General features: G+C 36.7%; 1 protein-coding gene across 3 annotated transcripts in view; it reads left to right on the top strand.

The window, feature by feature from the left end:
- PDLIM5 (PDZ and LIM domain 5) overlaps nt 1-24868 on the top strand; it is a 215723-nt gene that overhangs the window by 182091 nt on the left and 8764 nt on the right. For all 3 annotated transcript variants that reach the window (XM_002814977.6, XM_009240198.4, XM_054554195.1), the window contains 3 exons: nt 4409-4583; nt 19884-20064; nt 22854-22974. In XM_002814977.6, the coding sequence (XP_002815023.2) occupies nt 4409-4583; nt 19884-20064; nt 22854-22974 (477 nt within the window). The remainder of the gene's footprint in view (nt 1-4408; nt 4584-19883; nt 20065-22853; nt 22975-24868) is intronic.

Raw genomic sequence — 24868 nt, forward strand, 5'->3', positions numbered from 1 at the left:
TTAATAGAGCTTGTGTAGCTTTGTGTGCGGGCCAATGTGCTAGCAACACAGCAACAAATGGAGGTGTGAGAATTTATTTCATATCCAAAGTGGTTAAAATGGGACAGTAACAGAAAGCAAGGCTTTTCTTCTCAAGAAAGGAATACTGGTAGAGCGTAGAGCCTTTTCATGTGTGTTTGAGATACAGTCACATGTTTCGTGTTTAAGAATGGCTTCTCATGCTAAATAAGTTAGTTCCCCGTATACCTTCTCCCTGAGGCATGGGCCAGTTGGATTATGTCCCATTTTACAATGACTGATGGAGAATTACCACACTCTTTTATTGCTAAAAGTATCTCAGTGACTCAGTACTTTAGAGCTTATGCATAGATAATGTGATAAAATAAAGGCATATGGTAGATGAAAGGGTTTGGCTTTCTTTGAGGTCTGATTTTCAGATTTTCCAGTTGGTTACTTTCCCATTATTTGAAATCCTGAACCTAATCCACGTTTTTAAAGTATCTATCTCTATGGTCTTCTTTAAAAAGGCAAAAAAAAAAAAAAAAAAAAAAAAGATTGGGAATCTTCCTTTTTTCATTTAATTGATTAAATAATATTTTTTCATCATTTATTTGTAAGGTAATTTTTGGCTGTGGATAGAAAGAAGTATATAGAGTTTGTCCTTTTTTTTTTTTTTTTTTTTTTTTGCCGAGACGGAGTCTCACTCTGTCGCCCAGGCTGGAGGGCAGTGGTGCGATCTCGGCTCACTGCAAGCTCCGCCTCCCGGGTTTATGCCATTCTCCTGCCTCAGCCTCCTGAGTAGCTGGGACTACAGGCCCACCACGCCCGGCTAATTTTTTTGTATTTTTAGTAGAGATGGGGTTTCACCGTGTTAGCCAGGATGGTCTCGATCTCCTGATCTCATGATCCGCCCGCCTCGGCTTCCCAAAGTGCTGGGATTACAGACGTGAGCCACCGTGCCTGGCCACTCATTTTAAAATAATTAATAATTAACTTAGGGAGGAAAAGATATTGACAGGATATTGATAAATAGCTAATAAATTATACAAGTGAGGAGTGTTACTTCTAGCTGGGGTGGTCAGAGAAGACTTGGGAGAAGAAAATGAAACTTCTATGGGCTTTACAGAATGGGAAAACTATGAGTAGCAGTAGGAAAAGGGACATTTCCTTGGCTGAGGGTCACAGAGGCAATGTCCGGTGTGGCATGTTCAAGGGATAGTGAATAAACTATAGCATAGTTTAAGAGCAGACTCTGGAGCCAGACAGCCCAAGTTCAAGACTTTTACTTGCTATGTGACTTTGGGCAGATTTTTAAACCTCTCTTTGCCTCAGATTCCTTATAAATTAAAAAAGTGGTACTAATACCAAAATCATAGGGCTGTTGTAAGGATTTAAGAATTGTGCCTTCAAGACCAGGCGTGGTGGCTCATGCCTGTGGTCCCAGCACTTTGGGAGGCTGAGGCGGACAGATCACAGTCAGGAGTTTGAGACCAGCCTGGCCAACATGGTGAAACCCCATCTCTACTAAAAATACAAAAATTAGCCCAGTGTGGTGGCAGGCACCTGTAATCCCAACTACTTGGGAGGCTGAGGCAGGAGAATCATTTGAACCCTGGAGACGGAGGTTGCAGTGAGCAGAGATCGCGCCGTTGCACTCCAGCCTGGGCGACAGGGCGAGACTCCATCTCAAAAAAAAAAAAAAAAAAAAGAATGGTGCTTTCAAATAGTATTAAATAATTGCACAAGTTGAATATTAAGTAACTCTAATTTAGTCTGAAGATGATGGCAGTGATATGTGGGGAAACAGAAAGAATAAGGTTTTACAGAAGATTGGACTGGGCTCATTGAGGGACTTGACTTTCAGAACTACATATAGTTTGTAATGAGTTACAGAGGCTTTATTTTAGAAGCAGAAACTATGATCAGAGTAGTGTTTTTAGAAAAATAATCTAGCAGAATAGGTAAAAAGGGAGACTGGCAGCAGAGAGTGGTTAGGAGACTTGCAATAGTCCAGATTTGAGGAATTCAAGACCAGAATTCAAAAGATAGAGGGTGGGTTTGGATTAGTAAGGAAGGACAGACCTGAGAAAGAAACATTTTCTATGAAACAGTTGTTAGGGTTTGGGGACTAACCCTTGGGGACACAGGAGGCTGAGTTCTGTGCCTGCGTGAGTGGGAGAATTCAAGCATCTAGGAGTTCTTGGCAAGAGCTGGTAATATGTGCAAGAAGAAGAAATATATTTTACATGTCTTGAATTTAAAGATAATAACAGGTGTTAGAGTTGAAAATGCCCTTGAGAAAACATATTTGGTGCTCCAGAAGAAATCAGGCCTGGATAAAGAAATTAAAGGTGCACAGAGGTAAGAGTTGGGCTGTGTGAGCAAATTAGGTAACAAGAAAGTAGTGTACCAAGTGAATATTACAGCACTTTTCTTTCCCATTTCTATAAGAGAAAAGTGTGGGTCTAAGAGAATGGAAACATGTTCCTAGTCCAGTTGACTCACTTGAAACATGGGCAATAGTAGAGCTCCCTGGCCTGAAAGTGGCATTTCACAGATCGAGTGCCAGGCAGTGCACTGTAGAAGATGTGCGAAGTGTCTATAAACGCTGGGTTTCTGGATCTGTAATTGCACATTATTGCAAACAGGCTTTATTCTAGTGAGGGAGAATTATCATATCAATTATCCTAATTAATCTTTCCCAATTCCAACTACACTTTAATATACTGTCAATCTGTTTTTACATATATATGTATATTTATGTAAATACATTTATCTGTATACACTCTGTTAATTTGTATTAGTTGTATGCTTTTCTTAAAAGTTGTTCCTTTTGGACTATTTTCACATGCACCTTTTCTCTTCCATTAGATTTTAATTGCCTGTGGCTAAGGAGCAGGCCATCTGTTGGTTTCAATCCTCACTGTTTTCTCATTCATTCACTTTTATATTGATTCCAGTTTATTTATTCATTCATTCATTCTCTCCAGACACTGTTAAGTTGCTAGGGTGCTGAATAAGACATAATTTCTGCCCTCAGGGAGTATACTATCTAGTTAAGGGAAGGAAAGGCACAGAAATATGTAGCAGAAACAGTAATACATTAACAGAAAATTATGAGAACACAGAAGAGAAACATTTAATCCAGATTATTTGGAGAGGGTTGGGAGAAATGTAGTTCAGGGAGAGTTTTTGGAGTAGTCGACTTCTGGGCTGAGACTTAAACAATAAAGTAGTAGTTACTAGGTAAATAGGAAGAAGGGTAGAAAATGGCATTACCGATGGTGAAAACAGCCTGAGCATACATAGACCCATTCACAAGAAAAAGTGAGGCAGTTTAGTGTTCTTGGAGCATAAAGTGAAAGGCAAAGAGCAGTGTAAGATGAGGTTGTGGGGCAAGCAGAGACCACTGGGGGGATTTGTATGCAGCACATGGAAGCAGGAACTACATTCAGGGGTCAAATAGGGAGATCCTTACATGCTATTGGGTCAGATTTCAGTCTTAGGTGGCTGTTGGGAGGATGAATGTAAGGAGGACATTTTTGGTAGCTGGTCGAGGTTGCTGATGTTGAGAATCTAAATTAAGACAGTATTACAGGAATGCGGAAGAGGAGGCAAAGTCAAGAACAATGTGTAATATCAAACCAGCAGGACCTATTACTACAAATGAGAGGGAGGAAGGACCAAGGATGCTTCTTATGTAGCTGCCTTCTATTCCTGGGTGACTGGTTGCACAGTCTCCTTAGAAAATACAGGAACAGAGAGAATATAGTGAGTTAATTTTTGGTTTTGTTATCTTCAACACATTGGGATTTTTAGTACACCTATGACTATATTTGGAATTAAATCTAATTAATGGTTAGCGGAGATGTCTAGATAATTAGAAATAACTCACCTTCAATATTTACCTTAACCATATCTCCTCTTAGAAGCAGAGGTACATATCACCTGAGGTCAGGAGTTCAAGACCAGCCTGACCAACATGGAGAAACCCCGTCTCTACTAAAAATACAAAATTAGCCAGGCATGGTGGTGCATGCCTGTAATCCCAGCTACTCGGGAGGTTGAGGCACGAGAATCACTTAAATCCAGGAGGCGGAGGATGCAGTGAGCCAAGATCATGCCATTGCACTCCAACCTGGGCAATAAGAGCGAAACTCTGTCTCAAAAAAAAAAAAAAAATTCTATGCATACATCTGTCATAATTCTTTTACTTTGTTGGAATCTTTGGTTTTCTTTCCCATTCACCTACATAGTCACAGCCTAGTGTTTGATTCATAACCTCACTGTAAATGTGAGAGTGAATAACAAGTGAATAGTGTTAAAATAATAATTTTTATTATTTGATTGTTAGGAAAAGTTTATGTGTGGCTTATTCTCGTTCTGATTCTTCTGTTTTAACTCCTAGTACCTTCCACTGGAAGAATCTCAAACAGCGCTGCTTACTCAGGTTCAGTAGCACCAGCCAACTCAGCTTCAGGACAAACCCAGCCAAGTGACCAGGACACTTTAGTGCAAAGAGCTGAGCACATTCCAGCAGGGAAACGAACTCCAATGTGCGCCCATTGTAACCAGGTCATCAGGTTGGTTGTTTTTTGAAATTTTCTTGAAAGTACTTAATATCAGTATTGGTTTTTCTTTTTTTGTTTTTTTTTTTGCATTTTGAAGTATGTGTAATGTAATTAGTGAAAATATTCTTGCCATAATCCTATAGACTACTAATTATTGAGTAAATATGAATATCTATCTATGAGAATCTATTTTAATGAAAGGTAGTACGGAGGTCTGTGAAAATAAAAGTACTAATTGCGTTCGTTATCAGTTATCAATTCCTATTAGAACTAAGGAAAAAGTGATTAATGTGGCGTTTCAGAGAATAATAAAATTTTAAGACTCAAAGGGACCCTGAAAGTCATTTATCCTAATTTCATTATTCTACAAATTGTAGAAGTGAGGACATTCATTTAGATGAAAAATAACTAGTGACATTAAAGAACTTTGAGCCTTAGAGAAAAAGAGGATTGGATTTTTGAGTATACAAGCACTGAAAGGTACCTTCAGACCTATTCATAAATGTTTTGAATGTTAGATTAGGTAATGACCTGCTTCTTTAAAATATGTTTTATCCAAATCTATTTTATTGTCTCTTAAATTACAAGAAGAAAAAGTCTCAGAGATCTTAAGAATGCACTATACTGCAGCTTATTGAAACTCTGAGTATTTCTGAATAAGGGGCTTTTAGAATGTTAGGTGGTGTAGGCACTAGTGCTGATTGCAGGCATCCCACCCAAAGGACCTTGTTGCACTTTGTGAGTTGCCTTGTTGACGATAACAAATGGTCCTTTGAAGTGACTTCTCAAGCTCTCTTCTTTTTAAATTTATCCTACTTTGAAATAATTGAAACAGTGGCTTCTCTAAAGTTGAATAAGGTTAAAACTTAATTGCATTTTCATCTCTTCTATTACATAATTATAGCATAATGTTTCTAGTTAATATTTAAAATGGAGCCAGGAAACCTCAATACTTCATTTAGAGTCAAATATAAATACCCCTCTCTTTATCCTACTATTAATTGAATAATATATGTGTCAAGAACATAGCACACAGTATGCCAATCAAAATTGAATAGCTTTTTTTTGTTTTAAAGGTAGTCAATGTTCATTGTGACGTTTAAAAAACATAGAAACACAGAAAACAAAAAACAAAGTTCACACGTAATCCCACCTCCCAAGGTAACCTCTGTTACTGTTTTCTTTCAGACTTTTAAAACATTCACACATAAGGACAGATATTATTTTACAAAAATGGAATCCTAATACAGTATTTTGTAAGCTGTCATTTTTCCCTTAAATTGTATTTTTCAGAGTGAGTACCTGCTTAGTAAGAATTAGCCAGCAGCAGTGGTAGTAGTCATAGTGGTTATGGGGAGAAAGGGAAAATCAGTAAAGGTTTCCAAAGTCTAGAGCAGTATTCAACACACAGAAGGCATTCAGTAAATGTTTAACTGCATAGATCATGCATGACCCTAGACCCATTCATCATTTAGGCCATAATGTCAATTTGGCTAGTCATTTTCCTGAAAGTACTAGTATGGGGTCTCTGTCTTATAGAAATATTTAAACTAATATAAGATCTAGTATGTTCCTGCTTTATCCCAATAAAGAAAACAATGTTTTAATACTACCTGCATTTAGCTGTTATATTTTTGGTTTAATATTGATAAAATAGAAACAAACTCTGACTTGCAACATTGCTTCTGTAAGTTACAGTACTTTGGTTGCCTAGACTGATGCTTAGGGATACTATATTCTGGATAAAAACACCTTTGTGGAGACAGGAGTCACTGCTGTTATTTGTATGCTATCGTAAGCAAGTAATTACTGGGTGAGTTAACAAAATGTCATACCACATCAGTTGCTGATTCATGTGTGTAGTTATCAAATTCCATGATATCCTGTAATCACCACTTCCGGCACTTCTAAAAAACTTACTTAGTGTGGAGAAAATGTGAAGATCAAAGTAGAAATTACATTTCACCACCCCTACCTGCCTTGGTTTTAAATTTAATGCCAGACCAGGATACAATTTTAATGCACAATCATCCTGCCGTGTAAAATAAATATGTATTATGCTAACATGAGTAGCCATCACTTATTGCTCCCTCATCTGTTAAATTTTATATTGTTCTGGATTATCCAGTACTTGTTATCAGTTAAGCATTAAAGCTTCATTTACTAAGGAAGTTAATAGGAATGGGGATTAGTTCATGTCAAGATCATGTAACAGTAATTAACATAGCACATTTGCCTGGTGCTCAAATGCTTAAGCAGCTTGAATCGATTGTGGTCAGTTCAGAGGCCTAGTCAAAGCATAATTCTAGTTCTTGGCCTCAGTGTCACTGTTACTTACCAAAGCAAGAAGGCTTTAGATCAAGTGACATTCTCTTGGACACCTGTTTTAAAAATGAGCTGCAGTTTCAGGCTTCATACCTTCAATGCAGACTATTATACCCTGGCAAGCTTGGAGAAGTTTAAATTTATAATTTATATTGTGAGTTTTCTATCATATAATTTATATTGTTTGTACCAATTTATATTGTTTTGTTTTATATTTACTTTTCAATATTTTGAATTTGCCAAAAACCATTTTTTTTATTTTATTTTATTATTATTGTACTTTAAGTTTTAGGGTACATGTGCACAATGTGCAGGTTAGTTACATATGTATACATGTGCCATGCTGGTGTGCTGCACCCATTAACTCATCATTTAGCATTAGGTATATCTCCTAATGCTATCCCTCCCCCCTCCTCCCACCCCACAACAGTCCCCAGAGTGTGATGTTCCCCTTCCTGTGTCCATGTGTTCTCATTGTTCAATTCCCACCTATAAGTGAGAATATGCGGTGTTTGGTTTTTTGTTCTTGCAATAGTTTACTGAGAATGATGATTTCCAGTTTCATCCATGTCCCTACAAAGGACATGAACTCATCATTTTTTATGGCTGCATAGTATATTCCATGGTGTATATGTGCCACATTTTCTTAATCCAGTCTATCATTGTTGGACATTTGGGTTGGTTCCAAGTCTTTGCTATTGTGAATAGTGCCGCAGTAAACATACATGTGCATGTGTCTTTATAGCAGCATGATTTATAGTCCTTTGGGTATATACCCAGTAATGGGATGGCTGGGTCAAATGGTATTTCTAGTTCTAGATCCCTGAGGAATCGCCACACTGACTTCCACAACGGTTGAACTAGTTTACAGTCCCACCAACAGTGTAAAAGTGTTCCTATTTCTCCACATCCTCTCCAGCACCTGTTGTTTCCTGACTTTTAAATGATTGCCATTCTAACTGGTGTGAGATGGTATCTCATTGTGGTTTTGATTTGCATTTCTCTGATGGCCAGTGATGGTGAGCATTTTTTCATGTGTTTTTTGGCTGCATAAATGTCTTCTTTTGAGAAGTGTCTGTTCATGTCCTTCGCCCACTTTTTGATGGGGTTTTTTTTTCTTGTAAATTTGTTTGAGTTCATTGTAGATTCCGGATATTAGCCCTTTGTCAGATGAGTAGGTTGCGAAAATTTTCTCCCATTTTGTAGGTTGCCTGTTCACTCTGATGGTAGTTTCTTTTGCTGTGCAGAAGCTCTTGAGTTTAATTAGATCCCATTTGTCAATTTTGGCTTTTGTTGCCATTGCTTTTGGTGTTGCAGACATGAAGTCCTTGCCCATGCCTGTGTCCTGAATGGTAATGCCTAGGTTTTCTTCTAGGGTTTTTATGGTTTTAGGTCTAACGTTTAAGTCTTTAATCCATCTTGAATGAATTTTTGTATAAGGTGTAAGGAGGGGATCCAGTTTCAGCTTTCTACATATGGCTAGCCAGTTTTCCCAGCACCATTTATTAAATAGGGAATCCTTTCCCCATTGCTCGCAAAAACCATTTTTTATGTAAAGGCAAACTAAAGCATATTTTATGTTTTGTTTTATTGTTGTTTTTTTTTTTTTGGCAGAGTTGATTGTTTTAGAAAACCTCAGGAATCTGAATGTTAGAACTGAACTGGTTATCTCTTTATAGAACACATTCAGTTTAAAATTCCGTAATCTTATTTGGATCTAAAGTTTAAAAATTTTTTGGTTTATTTGAATTGTGAAAAGTTTATGGATGTTTTGCCTAAATTGTATTATGGAGACATTACTTTGACTAGCTACAAATGAATAGGAAGTTACATTTTAGGAACTTCTGTTGAAGCTTTGATTAAGTTTGCTATGGGACATTTTCAGTCAAATTATGATAGAAGCACCATTTAATTTACTCATACTTGTGAATAGATTGACTGTTGGAGTGCTAGGATAATAGAGAATCATAGAAAATCAGGCAGTTGTAGCCAAAATCATATTTCAGTTTCCCTGGTAGAATGGAGTTTTGAACATTCTAGCTTATTTCTTAAGTGTTACATCTAATGACATTAAAATCTATTCACCATTTGTATTGCATGGAGTTAACAACTATTTATGTTTAGCTTCTTGACATCTTTGTGAAAGAAGTAAGGGGCTTATAGTGCTTGAATTTCTTCTTAAATATGGAATGCTTAAATAGCCACATTACTATTGTTTTGCTTTTGCCTACAGTACAGCACCAGAAAAACTATATACAGCCAATCCATTGTTTGTTCCAGTGAGAGAAAAAATTTTAACATTATTGATTTGTTTTTTGCTCAGTGATTTTCAAACCTCTCTTATAAGGAGTACCGTCTCAGTTTACCAAGGAAAAACATGCAGAATTTTTTGCCTGTTTTGCCATTTATTTCAGTCTCTGAGCACCCCTTTATTTATAGGTTTTATTTCTCATCCCCACTAATTAAGATTTTACTTGAAAATAAAAGGCCTCCTGGAAATGTATTAGCCTTGTATTTAAGGAAACAACTAAAGACACTGACCAAGACTCATAAGCAAGACAGAGACCAACATTTCACTATTGTGAAAGATTAGAAAGAACATAAATGTGCAGCATCTATATAATGTAATTTTCAGATAATAGTTAATGTTAAATGTGTTTTTAGCATATTCCAAATATTGCAGCAAGAATTTTGCCTGAATTTTCATAACAACCCTGTGAGACAGTTGCTATGATTGTTCCACTTCAAGGTTGAGAAAATTGAGGCACAGAGAAGTTATGTATTTGTTTTAAGTTGCATATATAGTAAATAATAGAACCTGAATTTGAGCCCAGATTTGTCTAACTTTAATTTTTATTCATGCTTTTAACTACCACTACACAGGAAAATGTTTATAGTATCATATGAATATGGCAAAATGAAATAAGGAACTCAAAAGTATGATTCCAATTTTATGTAAAGAAACTATACACCAAGATATATATTTAAGCCTGATAACAATAAAGATAGCTACTATATATTGAACGTGATTGGTATCATGCCAAGAACTTTTTTTTTGTTTTGAGATGGAATCTCCCTCTGTCGCCCAGGTTGGAGTGCAGTGGCGCGATCTCCGCTCACTGCAACCTCCACCTCCCGGATTCAAGCAATTCTCCTGCCTCAGCCACCCAAGTAGCCGAGACTACAGGCGCCTGCCACCACGCCCAGCTAATTTTTTGTAATTTTAGTACAGATGGGTTTTCACCATGTTAACCAGGATGGTCCCGATCTCCTGACCTCATGATCTGCCCGCCTTGGCCTCCCAAAGTGCTGGGATTATAGGCGTGAGCCACCGCACCCGGCCCATGCCAAGAACTTTATTAGTATTATTCTACTGGATTCCCAAAATAACTCCAGAGAATTGATATTATTATTATTTTTTAATTTTTTATTTCCATAGGTTTTTGGGGAACAGGTAGTATTTGCTTACATGAGTAAGTTCTTTAGAGTTGATTTGTGAGATTTTAGTGCACCCATCACTGGAGCAGTATACTCTGAACCTAATTTGTAGTCTTTTATCTCTCACCCCCTTCCCATCCTTTCCCCTTGAGTCCTCAAAGTCTGTTGTATCATTTTTATGCCTTTGCATCCTCATAGCTTAGCTCCTACTTATGAGTGAGAACATACGATGTTTGGTTTTCCATTCCTGAGTTACTTCACTTAGAATAGTAGTTTCCAGTTCCATCCAGGTTGCTGTGAATGCCATTAATTTATTCTTTCTATGGCTGAGTAGTATTCCATTGTGTATATATACCACAGTTTCTTTAACTATTCATTGATTGATGGGCATTTGGGCTGGTTCCATATTTTTGCAGTTGTGAATTGTGCTGCTGTAAACATGCGTGTGCAAGTATCTTTTCCATATACTGACTTCTTTTCCTGTTAGTAGATATATTCTTATGCCTGTTTTACAGATGGGAATACAGAGGCTTAGATTAATTTGCCCAGAGTCACAAAGCTGGTTAAATAGCAGAGCCAGGGCTGGAACCCATCTGTTTGATTCTGAAATACATTCATTAATTCATTAAATATTTATTGAGGGTCCTATAATGAACCAGGCACTGTTTTATCCCACTGTTCTTAGGAATATAATAGTAAGCAATACATACAGCCAGTATGCTTTAGAAAAAAGACCAAAAGAGAACTATACCCCAAAATTAAGAGTTATAATCTCCAGATAACAGATCGGATGTGATGTTTATTTTCTTCTCTCTCTGACTTCAGTCTTTCTAATTTATTGCACAGGAGTGTGTGTGTTTGTGTGCTTGTGATGAATAAATATACACACAATGATATCTATTACTGTATTACATCAGAAAAACACCCTCAGTAAACCTGCCATAACTGAAGACTGTGGCAGTGTACTTTTATTCATAGTGTTTGAATGAGAAAGAAGATAATAGATAATAAACAAGTTGAACAGTTAAAAATTCTCATCTCCCCTCTAAAATTATTTTGTACCACATATATGTATTCTTAAACTCATGTAGGTGACTTGGGGCTCACTTTTCTAGTTTCTCATCTAATGCAGGAGTATAAGCAACATTCGTTGAGTATTTTGTGTGCCGCTGTCCTTAGATATCACTGGCACAGAAATCAAAGACATGCTCTTTTTTCTTAAGAAGGTTACTGTTATGAACCGAATTGTGTCTTCCCAAAATTCATTTGCTGAAATCCCAAATTCCAGCACCTCAGAATGGGACTATATTTGAAGAGGGCATTTGGTCTTTAAAGAGGTAAAATGAGGTCAGTAGGGTGGGCCTTAATTAAATTTAACTGGTGTCATTATAAGAGGAAATTGAGACACTGACACATATTGAGGGAATACCATGTGAAGACACATGGAGAAGATGGCCATCTATACACTAAGGGGAGAAGCCCTCTTGACATCTTGGTCTTGAACTTCTAGCTTCCAGAACTGTGAGAAAATAAATTCTTGTTGTTGAAGCCACCCAGTCTGTGGTACTTTGCTAAGGCAGTCCTGGCAAACTAATTCAGTTTATAGTCTAATCAAAAATACAGATAAGCAAATCAACAACCAAATTAATATGGTAAGTCGAATAGAGATACATCTAGGATTACATCAGTGCAAAAAGGAGAGGTAAGGATTATCCAACTTTAACAAACCAATTTATTTTATTTGAAAAGAATGGAAAGCAATAAGGTTCAGAAGTCTATTCATAATCAAATGAATATTTTGTACAACAAATGTCCATTGAAAACTTCTATGCAAGTTACCATACTGGCACCATGGTATATATTTCTGGTCTACCCCATGCTCACACCCAAATGATGGGTGTGACTGGAAGGAATCCCACAATCACACTAACCAGTCTCCTTTTAAATTCATCACTACTAATCCCAGGTATGTTCCTTCTTTTCCTTGGGTATATTCTTAATAGTAATGAAAGACTGCTATGTTTCTCTAATATGTTTACTTTCCCACTTTCCCCAAAAAACCCATTTCACATCTTCTTTCTCCTCAAACTTCTAAAATCTCCTTTCCCATCCTCACTATTAGCTGATGACTTTGATTCCTCTTTCATTTTTTATGTAGGAAAGGGAACAAAAAAGACATACAACATAGAGAAAATGGATAGCAAAATGCCACTAATAAATCCTACTTTATCAGTAGGTTACATTAAACATAAGTAAATCACACACTCCAGCTAAAAGAGAGAGTGGAAGGGTAGATAAAATTATGATCTAACTATAAGTGTCTACAAGAGACACAGTTTAAAATAAAAGATACAAATATGTTACAAGTAAAAGTATAGAAAAAAATATGTTATGCAAATAGTAACCAAAAGAGTGTTAGAATGACTGTACTAATATCAGATAAAATCGATGTCAAGACAAAAAAAATTACTAGAGACAGAGTAGTACATTTTATAATGATAAAAAGTTCAATCCATTAAGAAAATGTGAGTTATAAACACATATTTACGTAACAGAGCATCAAAATAAGTGAAATAAAAACTGTCAGAATGGAAGGGATTAATATATACAATCCAATAATAATAGTTGGAAACTTCACTCCATATTAATTAGTGGATATAATTGATTACTGGTCAGAAGAGCAAAAAGAATTAGAAAACTTGAACAACACTAAATACCAAGTAGACTTCACCAGATATCTGTAGAACATTCCACTCAGCAACAGCAGAATCCAGCAGAATATATATTCTTCTGAAGTGTATGTGGAACATTCTCCAGGATAGACCGTATGTTAAGGCATAAAAACGAGTTTCAATAAATGTAAAAGGACTGAGGTCATACAAAGTATGCTCTCTGACCAGAATGGAATGAAATTAGAAATCAATAACAGAAGAAAATTTGGGAAATTCACAAATATGTAGAAATTAAAAAACACACTCCTTAAACAACCAATGGGTCAGAAAAGAAATCACAAGGGAAACTACAAAATACTTTGAGCTGAATGAAAATGAAAATATAATATACCAAAACTTATTGGATGCAGCTAAAGCAGTGCTTAGATGGAAATTGATAGCTGGCAAATGTCTGCATTCAGAAGGAAGAATGATCTCAAATCAGTAACATTGCCTTCTACCTTAAGACTCTAGACAAAGATCAAACTAAGTCCAAAACATAGAAGGAAGGCAAGAACAAAGATTACAACAGAAATGAATGAAATCGAGAATTTAAAAAAATCAATGAAACCACAAGTTGGTTCCTTGGAAAGATCAACAAAATTGAGAAACATTGGCTAAACTACCAAGAAAAAAAAAAAGAAGACTCAAATTACTAAAAATAACACTAAGGTGTCTCACAGGTTTTTGTTTTTTGTTTTGACACCGAGTCTTACTCTGTTTCCCAGGCTGGAATGCAGTGGCAGGATCTCAGCTCACTGCAGCCTCCGCCTCCCAGGTTCAAGGGATTCTCCTGCCTTGGCCTCCTGAATAGCTGAGGCCACAGGCCTGCACCACCATGCCCGGCTAATTTTTGTGTTTTTAGTAGAGACAGTCTGGCCTCAAACTCCTGGCCTCAAGTGATCCGCCCATCTCGGCCTCCCAAAATGCTGGGATTATAGGCGTGAGCCACCGCACCCAGCCAGTGTCCCACAGTTTCTGTGTCATGAGTCTCTGGGTTAGCTGAGTACCCTGCTCAGAATCTCACCAGGCTGAAATCATGGTGTCAGCTGAGCTGAAGTTATCATCTAGAGATCCAGATCTTCTTCCAAGCTCACTCAGGTAGTTGGGCAAATTCAGTTCCTTGCAGCTCTGGGACTGACGTCCTTATAGGCCGTCCCCACCTTAGACAGTTCACAACACGATTGCTTTCTTCCTCAAGGCCAGCAGTAGAGCCTCTCCTGTTGCTTTTTAACTTCTTTTAAGGGTTTACCTGATTAGGTCAGGCCCATCTAGGATGATCTGTCTTTCGATTAACTCAGTATCCACTGATTAGGGGATGTAATTGTTTTTTTGTTTTTGGTTTTGTTTTTTTTTGAGACAGAGTCTCACTCTGTCGCCCACGCTGGAGTGCAGTGGCACAATCTTGGTTCACTGCAACCTCCCCCTCCTGGGTTCAAGCGATTCCCCTGCCTCAGCCTCCCGAATAGCTGAGACCACAGGCACGTGCCACCATGCCCAGCTAATTTTTGTATTTTTAGTAAAGACAAAGTTTTATCATGTTGGCCAGGCTGGTCTCGAACTCCTGGCCTCAAGTGATCCACCCGTCTCGGCCTCCCAAAGTGCTGGGATTACAGGCATGAGCCACCATGCCTGGCCTAGGGGATGTAATTGTATCTGCACAATCCTTTTTGCTATTTACAGTTATCTAATCACAGGAGTGATACCCTGTCATGGTCACAGGTTCTACCCACACTCATGGAGAGGGTCTTTACTCAAATATCAGAGTGTTCCTCGTCACCTATTTAAATTCTCCCATTTCATCCCTACTTCCTACCTATACCATCTTCCTCTCTGCCCTCCCTGCTTTATTTTTCTTGTCAGCCTTTAATATCTAACATGCCATATATTTTATTTATCTCACTGTCATCTCCCTGCCCTATGTTAGCATATAAGTTCCATGCAATCAGGGCTTTTCTTGGCTTTGTTCCCTGCCAGATTTCCTGTTTCTAGAACAGTGCCTAGCACATATTGCATTTAGTAAATTCTTGTTCAATTGATAGATGAACTTTTAAATATTTGTAGAATGTATATTAGTGTTGCCAAATTGAAATTATATCTCACTTGTCTTATTATTGAATTACATTTATCCTGCTTTGCAGATTTTCTAATAATCTCAAAAAGAATTGACTGTAGTTGTCTCCAGTAGACTTTTAAAAAATTGTCAATTAAGGTTACCTCCTTTAGAACTTGTTCTCTTTATTTACTATTATGTTTAAACTCATTTTACCTGTGCATTTATTTTTGAGAAGCAAGTCATTTACGCCTTTCAGATATAAAACTATAGGTGGCCTCACAACCCTTTAAATGTAGTATGTTAAAGGACTAAAAGTTAAAGTTGACATTCAATGAAAGAATTATTTTTTTAATGTTCCAAATTGGAAAGTTTGGGTATAATCCACTGGAAATGAAGAGTTAAGAGTGACAAACACAGTGTTTCCAAATTTTAGGAAGGATTGTTAATGTCTGCAGTTTTGAGTATTCTAAGACGATAGTCACTGTGTGTTTGATTCTTTTACTCTCTTCCTGCTTGTGTCTTTGTGTGTAAACGTTTGTGAATGTATTTATGTGCAGTTTCTCCCGATTATCTTGTTCCTATTTCACTCTATTCTTGTGGCTGTGTTGTTCTTTTGCCCGTTGCTCACGCCAGGCCCTTCCTAAATGTTGGCAAATACAAAAACATCAAAGTGGTTTGTACATTTGTATTAGCATATTTAACTAAGTAGAATATCAGATTCTGTTTTTATTCTTGAGCACGTCAGTTTTTTTATAGCTTTGGGAAACTTGTTTTTTACTTCTATTGATACAGTAATTTTCAGTCGAATAAAATCTGTTGTGGTTGGGCTTTGAAAAGTTTGTTTTACAGTTGGTTCATCATCCATAGGATCTTAGGAAAGTTGGCTGATTTCTCTGATGTTTCCTTCATCTACACGTATATGAAAAAGTTAATTTCTATCACTGGGGTTATTGTGAAAATTAAATAACAAAGAGAAGCAAAAAATAAGCATCGGATTTTGAGGCTAAATCCCAGTTAGGTTGTGCCTGTTGAAATCTGAGTTCCTTTCACCTTTGTATTTGTAAGCTTTCCTTTTTCTCTGAACTCTTCCTTGGCATCCTTCCCTACCTTTCCTTTCTTCCCCCCACATGTCCCCCCTTTTTGGATAGGTCTCACAGAAGATAAACAGGGTGAAAAGTTTCATGCCGTAGCTCTTCTCTCACAGCCAACCAAATCCTTTAAATCCCTCCTCTCCTTCCATTTGTCAGTCAACATGTACTTAGTAAGGGCTCACAGGACATCGAATACTAGAAGAGATAGCTGAATACTTAATTCCACTCTGCAGTTATCTAGGCCTGTCATTCCTGTTCACAAATGGAAACCCAATCCTACCTGGAACAAGAAGAACTTCTTTAGTGTTAATCCTGTGTTAATGAATTTGTTAAATTAGTCTTTGCTGACACAGAGAAGAAAACACTTTGCTATATGTGAAAGATTCATTTTATTGTTTAATCTGTGCATAATTTCAAGGGCATTGGTGGAGAAAGATGCTCTTTCAGGACAGCCAAGAAGTATCAAGTTAGGCCAGTAGTTGCCCTGAGCATGCTTGTTTAAGAAAGGGGATCTGACAGGAGCAAGGGTCATTTTCAACTTGTTTTTTAAAGGTGCAGTGGGAATTTCTTTACTGTCTAAAATTCCTTTTGCTATTTGAAAGGAACTAATGAAATATTTTAAAGTCATCCTTTTAATGGACTGTAGTTTTAATTTATGTATTTATAGTAAACTATATTCCAGCAAGTTTGTAAAAAGACTTTTATAGGTATGTGAAATATAAGATAATCTTATAAATTACAAAAGGGGAAAAAGAATGAAATTCATGGATAGGCTCATTAAAAATGAAGCTAACGTCGAGACTGGACAATACTAATATAATGACCTGCCCACTTGCCTCTGGTTAGACTGTAAATCTGGCTTTAGGCCTTCTAGTAGTCTACCAAAAATGAAAGGTAGTTTTGCAATTTACAATAAGATAAAAATAAGACTATTGCTGAGGAAAAGCATAATAGTTCTTGCTACAGAAATCAGAGAGGAATGTTTCTGAATGAGACCATGTGAAAATGACGCTGGGTGAGATCTAACAACACTCCAGCAACAACTTGCAGGAACAGCAAGGGTGAATTTCATAGAGTTGTGTCCTGTAACAACTACCAGTACAGGCTCATGTATCACAACAAGCACCGTTCATAAAAGGAATAATCCTGTGGGGTGCAGCAGGCCCAATATGCTGTGATTCACAGAACCCAGTTTTCTGATGATCTGACTTGAACTCAATACATATTTTAGAAAATCTGGCAAATGGAATGTATTTTCCTTGGTCAGTTATTCTTAAATGTCTTTTTTTCTTCTCAGATGAACTTTGTCAAATATTTGATAGCATTGATAGACATGTTCCAGGAGCAGAGCTTTTCATTTTGTTCCAGGTACATACCAACACTTATGCTTTAACAGAAAGCAGTTTGAAGTTGGATTGACTTCTTTGAAAACTGAGAAGCCAAATAAGAGTACTAGCCTCAAGAGTCCTCCAGCCTTATGGATGAGCGAAAGATGTGCCCTAGTAAAAAACTCACCCTAGTAAATGGTTTTGAATCTGTTTTAATGTGCAGCCAGAGAGTAGCATGAAACCCCAAAGCTCTACCATGCTCTGTGTTATGGTCACAGTAAATTGAGCCTGAAAGATTTTTCATGCATGCATAACCAGTTGCCCGCCTGGTGGAAAAACACAGGGCACTCATCAAACTTTGTCTGGCTTTGAGCAGTGTGATTCCTGGTTTATCTTTGCTGATAAACTACTTGCCAAACATACACTGAGAAAATTAGATGAAGGAACTCGTTGAATAGGATTGTTATTTTATAAGTCAGTTAAAAATGATGGACCACTTACCAAAAGTAATATATTCGATTACAGAATAGGTGATCTGTGGCCCTTCTTTTCTGTCAGGAATTAGTAAACAAAGGCATTCCTTATTAGTCATAACAAAATTATGGTACCCTAAAGTTTTAAAAATAATAATAATAAACTGCCTATCTCAAACTTAAGAGAATGATATGTACTAGCTTATACAAAATGGCATCATGCTATTAATAAGAAACAAGTTAACAAAAAGTAGGGCTAGAAAATACCCTCTTACACCCCACATAAAAATTTTTAATCACTCGTCAAGAGCCTTTCTCCTTTTGTGACTCTTGCAGAATTAGGTGCTGATTCTGAGTAAACATCAATATGTTGACAGAGAATTTACAGTGGGAGATAGTTATGGAATAGCAAGGTTTATGTTATTGTCTGAATTTTAAAAATGCTGTGACTTCGTGATACTCATTGCTATGACTTCTCCTGTTAATAATCTGCCTAGAAGTCTGGTGTCTGATGCTTACCAACAATTACCATGTGGTCGCTTAGGGATGATAAGTGATGTTAATGAGGTCAAAGGCAGAATATCAGTTGACTAGAGCGGCATACTAGAAATCAGGAAATTCAGCTTCTGGCCTTGGCTGTGTCAGTGATTTTATGATATTTGTCGTATCTTTTGAACATTCTGTACCTTGGCTTCTCCATCTGTTAAACTGAATTCATAATAACTGTCCTGGTCTGTCTCACAGGAATGTTGCATGGACAAATTAGATAAGTGTAAAAGTGCCTTGGAGGTAAAGCTGCTCTATGAATATAAATTAGTGTGATATAGCTACTGAAAAGTATGTTGCAGAGGCTAGAATGGTTAGTCTCTGCAGGCTTCATGACTAGATAAGGCTTCATAATGGATTCCTGCCAAGCAAACCAAGCCCATCTTATCAGTTCATGACCATAAAGTATTTAATGGGGAAAAAAAATCTCTTTACAAACATTTGTTACCTTGATACAAATGTGTGTTAAAAATCGGTCATGTTGGGGAGGGGGAAGAGGGAAGTTGGTGCACAGTGGGTATAAAATTTCAGTTATGCAAGATGAATAAGTTCTAGAGATCTGCTGTACAACATTGTGCCCATAATTAACAATACTACATTGTACTCTTAAAAATCTGTTAAGAGAGTGGATCTCATTTTAAGGATTCTTACCACAATAAAATTAAATTTTTGAAATAAATCAGTCATATTTGAGTGAAATGAAACCTTTCCGAGTAGTTTCAGACAATTGATAATATCTAGTTTACGGTTTCTGTAGTCATTTTGGAGGGTGAGGACTTGATGTGTTTAGTAAAGTTGAGAAATAAGTACATGAAAGAATGTGTGGGGAAGAAAAATTATGGGGAAGAGAAATTGTCTCAGGTAATAGTTATTACTATTTTTAGCACTTTGACTTACCAAATTGAAATTTTTGTTTGTTTCTTTTATAGAAATGTCAAAGTCTCATCTATGCCTAAACCATGTATTTTTTTCTGGTTGCCTCATGTTCTGTCACGGTCACAGTTAACATCCTCATTCTCAATCCTACCCATGATGCAGACAGATTGCCTCATTTCAGCTCAATAAAACATATCACCAAATTCCGTTAGACAGAAAAAGGGGTGGGGAGTGCCCTTTCTTGAGTGAATCCCTTCAAGAGAAAGTATGCCTCTCTCCTTTTCTCTTCACATCAATGCAGAGTCCCTCTGCGAATTTACAACACCCAACACCCATGAGTTCAGTCCTTAAGAAGGAAAATTGAGCAAGTATTTAATTGTTTGGACATTGCATAAAAGAGGTCCATATCCAGGCTAACTCTAGAAACTTTTATTCTCAAACTTAGTTGGCCTCTTTTTCTTCTGTCAGAGGACCATTCTTAGTGGCACTGGGGAAATCTTGGCACCCAGAAGAATTCAACTGCTCTCACTGCAAAAATACAATGGCCTACATTGGATTTGTAGAGGAGAAAGGAGCCCTGTACTGTGAGCTGTGCTATGAGAAATTCTTTGCCCCTGAATGTGGTCGATGCCAAAGGAAGATCCTTGGAGTAAGTATTGGAAACGTTTTTATTCTCAATGAGTTTTAAAGTAGAATAATTTTTTGATATGAAAGTCTTCTATCACTTTAACTTTTTATTTTCTTCTTGCTTTATGCCCTCTCTGCTTTCGTCACTATTTATTATTGTAAAGCAAAACTCAATAGACCTCTGTGGAAATATATCAGACTCATGGGGTTAGGTTGTCTTTGGTTTTGTCTCACTGAGTGCTGGCTTGTCTGGTGAAAGTCTAGCCACTGTGGGGAAAAAATAATTTACTGTGGGTGTGCTTCCTCAACAGGAGCCTGTTTGCTCAGGAATGAAGAGGTCGCATAGGACCACACACATCTGAGTTCTTAGAACTGACACCTTCACTGTTTTAAATAAAATTCCATAGCTTTTATAAGAGCAGTATTTCCCCACTTGTCAGAGTTCAAGCACAGGACACTGATTTCATGAAATATATAAAACATGAGGTTTATAAATGATATATTTTTCTTGAATACATACAATGTTTGAAAATATAACCTCAGTTTTATGAGAGTGCACATGTGATGGAAAAATGATTTTTTTCCTTTTTTTGCAAAAAGAGTAATTTAGAAGTCAGATACAGTACGTAATAAATAATGAATACATGAATTTCTTGCTCTGGAATACCTAGTTTCCAATGATAAATTAAGGGTCAGGCATACTTTATGGGTGACTAGGAGCTGGAATCTGATTTCAGAAGAAGCCAGAGTACCTGGCTTCACACAAAAATTGGACATGGCCCTGCTGAACTCTAATATACTCTCAATGTGAAAATATGATAATGAAACTCTAATTATTGTTAATTGAGAGAATAGGTAGTATGACTTATTGAGTAGTCTTAAGATATCTCTTAGGATATCCTTAAATGTGTCTAAAACGTTGAAGACACTTAAAATTATATATATGCCACCTGAAATATTTCTAGATTATTAATTTGTGTAACATGTTGGGAACAAAGAAGTGGAATGGTTCAGACTGTACCTTCCCAAATGATAACAAATAATTAATAGAATATTCATTAATACTGTTTTAGTGTATCAAGGTATTCTATAAATGCTAGAATAATAAAACAAAGTGAAGTTAGAGTCTTAGACCCAAATAAAGTTCTGGGAAATGGAAATCTCATACTCATTGCCTTGGAGATGGGCCAGAACTTCGATAGCTTGTCTGGATTGTGTTTTAGTTATTTGATTACCTGTTAAAGATTTCTCTCAAGGATGGAAAGGGAAGAATATTCTGGAAGCCTTGGGAGATAGTTTGATTCAATATACATCTTCTACAAATGTTCGTGGTGAATTTTGTGGATCTAAATGTCTGTTTCTTCCCATTGTCCTTCAGTAGTGAACATGACAATTTCTATGGCTAATAAGTCTATATTATTTCATTTTATTTTGATATTTTTTATAAAAGAAAATAGTTCACTCAAGCACAATTAGAAAACACAAAAAAATTTAAAGAATAAATTTAAATGACCTAAATATTTACCAATCACAGATAATTACTGTTAACCTTATGATGTGTTCTTTTCCAGTTTGCTCTTTATAAGTAATTTGTTTACAAAATTGTAATCATGCTTTATGTATATTATTTTTTGTGATAAATATTATAGAAAGAGTATTCACTACTCATCAAAAATTATTTTAATGGCTCCATCTTTCTCTCAATCCAAAGAAATGATTTCTTGTAAACCCAACACCCCAAAACCTCTTTTACTAATTAATATCTGGCCCAAATCTTTATAACTTGATATGTTTAACCATTGAGCCATTGCTGACCAGAATATGGTCCAAATTTTAGACATTCATTTGAGTCTGTGCTTAGTGCCGTCTTAGCTGATTTCCAAAAGCCTAAACACGTGTTAAACTGATTGGATTACATTATATTTTTATTGTATTTTATTACGTTATATACACTTATATACATTATATACATGTAATATATACAATTATATATAACTATATATTTTTTATTTTATTTATTTATTTATTTATTTTTTTGACATGGGGTCTTGCTCTGTCACCCAGGCTGGAGTGCAGTGGCGCGATATCGGCTCACTGCAAGTTCCACCTCACAAGTTTACGCCATTCTCCTGCCTCAGCCTCCCAAGTAGCTGGGACTACAGGCACCCGCCACCACGCCCAGCTAATTTTTTGTATTTTCAGTAGAGACGGGGTTTCACCGTGTTAGCCAGGATGGTCTCGATCTCCTGAACTCGTGATCCGCCCGCCTTGGCCTCCCAAAGTGCTGGGATTACAGGTGTGAGCCACTGCGCCCGGCCCTATTATGTTTCATTATTATATTATATATATTATATTATTGCTTCTAAAATGCACCAAAGTATAGGTTTGTTTTAATTTTTACATGCTTCCTCCTTCCCCCAGAACTTTTGCAGATAATACCATAAAACCTTTGTAAGTTAATGTTTCCTGACACCCTTTGAGAAGAAGCAGAAAGTTTTGTAGCAAGGATTTATGAAATGCTTACTTTATTCACTGTACATATAATGTATAAATAACATAGTGATCATTCTTTAAGTTTATTGATTGGCATTTGTAAAGAACATACGTCTAAACATGCATCCGTTTAGATGATTTGTGAGTCTGTTCTTAAGTATCTCTTGTTACTTTGAGGGAAAGCTCAAGACAAAAATGAAGTATGTGTGCCTACTTTGGATTAGCTTTACAGGGATTTACTGGTACAGATATTAGAATAAACATTTATGTATTTATTGTCATCTTCTTTTTTTACATCCAATCACCTTTCTGTAACAGGAAGTCATCAATGCATTGAAACAAACTTGGCATGTTTCCTGTTTTGTGTGTGTAGCCTGTGGAAAGCCCATTCGGAACAATGTTTTTCACTTGGAGGATGGTGAACCCTACTGTGAGACTGGTAAGATCAGGGAGCCATTTGTTTCTTGAATTTTGAATATAAGTAAAACATTAAACCTTATATTACTATAAAGCTCAAGAAAATATTAGGCAAAGTTATTTTCTTAATTGTTTTGGAAGCATTTAATGCTGCTCTAAGCATATAGAAAAAACTGTGTAGATTTTTTTTTTCTTTTGAGACGGAGTCTTACCGTTGTTGCCCAGACTGGAGTGCAACGGCCCAATCTCGGCTCACTGCAGCCTCTGCCTCCCAGGTTCAAGTGGTTCTCCTGCCTCACCCTCCCAAGTAGCTGGGAATACAGGCATGTGCCACCATGCCCGACTAATTTTGTATTTTTAGTAGAGACAGTGTTTCATCATGTTGGCCAGGCTGGTCTCGAACTCCTGACGTCAGGTGATCCACCTCCCAAAGTGCTGGGATTACAGGCATGAGCCACTGCGCCCGGCCCTATATAGACTTTTTAATGTGACTTTGTCGAAACAGATAGTCCCAACTTTATTATTGGAATTGAGAATGTAAGCATTACTTAGCAGGAAAAATATTTTGCTTGAATTCCCAATGATTTGTGGATATAAATTCTACTAAATCATGTACCTTAAGTCCACTTCTTATAGTCCAATAGTGAATTTTGTAAACATCAGAAATGTTCCACTTTAGAATATGATATTGATTTGCCCTTTAAGGCAACTGCCTTGAAAATAAACTTGAGATCGTTTGTTACTTTTACTGAATGAGAAGGTAATCCTGACTTGGATTGTTCCCTTGGTAAAATGATTTTTAATAAACTAGATTAAAAGGACCTATCTACTACATTTGTCTTATCACACAAACTCAGAACGTTTCCTTTTCCTTCCCAAAGTCTATAAGTGAACTTTTATAACATTTATTTATTAATATTGCCCTTACTTAGATATTACTAGCACATACACATGTTTCAAAATACAAAACATTTTTCCTTTATTGTGCCTCTATTCACTACCACTGCATTCTCACTACTGAGTTTTATTGTTATTCTACCTTGAAATTCAAAGGTCTGTGCTGATAGAAGGAGGTATTCCAGAATAATGGAGTTAAAGGAGCAGTCAGCTTCTAAGTTGAAGCTGTATCATCATCATTCAGCCCTTCTTTGCCCACTCAGTATTCTCTTGTTTTCATCTTCCTTTCAGCTCCTTAGTTTAAACCAACCTGGATATATTCCAGACTGTCTCCCAGGAATCCCAGAAATTCCAGTTAAGTACCCCATGGGCTGTTTTGGGACAGGTTGGCCACAAGCTGCCTTCCTCGATTCAACCAGAATACTTCATATTTTGTAATTCCACTTAATTTTTCTGAAGAAAGAGCTGGGTTTTTTTTGTTTGTTTGTTTGGTTTTTAGTTTGATTTGTTTGTTTTAGCAGCTTTGGAAGACATTTTGACTAACTGGCAGGTAGCCCATATCTAGCCAAAACACATAAAACAGTCTAGCCTTAATACCTATATTTAATGTATTCGAAGTCATATTTTAAAAACCAAATAATTACTTATAGGAAAGGAAAAACATTACTGAATATTTATTTAAATGTCACATCTCATCAACTTGGTCTGTTTTTGTCTTTTCCTTCTTTTAACCTCCAAACCATTTCTTAACCCAGTATCCTTTATCTCAATAAATAACCCCACTGTCCACTATCCAAAAACCTGCAGGCCATGTTGGATTCTGCTTTTTCCCTTGTTCTTTCCTTATCCAATCTAAATAGGAAATCCTGGCAGCTCTACCTCCAATGTATATCATATTCATTTATTTCTTTCCATCTCAACTGTCACTAAAGCTGACTTGCTTTCATCCTTTTTCTGAACATTGTAATTGGCACCTAAATGGTATAGCCCCTCCCCTTCCTTCCAACCTCCAAACAGCA

The sequence above is a fragment of the Pongo abelii genome, chromosome 3, assembly GCF_028885655.2.
Source record: "Pongo abelii isolate AG06213 chromosome 3, NHGRI_mPonAbe1-v2.0_pri, whole genome shotgun sequence".
Taxonomy (NCBI): Eukaryota; Metazoa; Chordata; class Mammalia; order Primates; family Hominidae; genus Pongo; species Pongo abelii.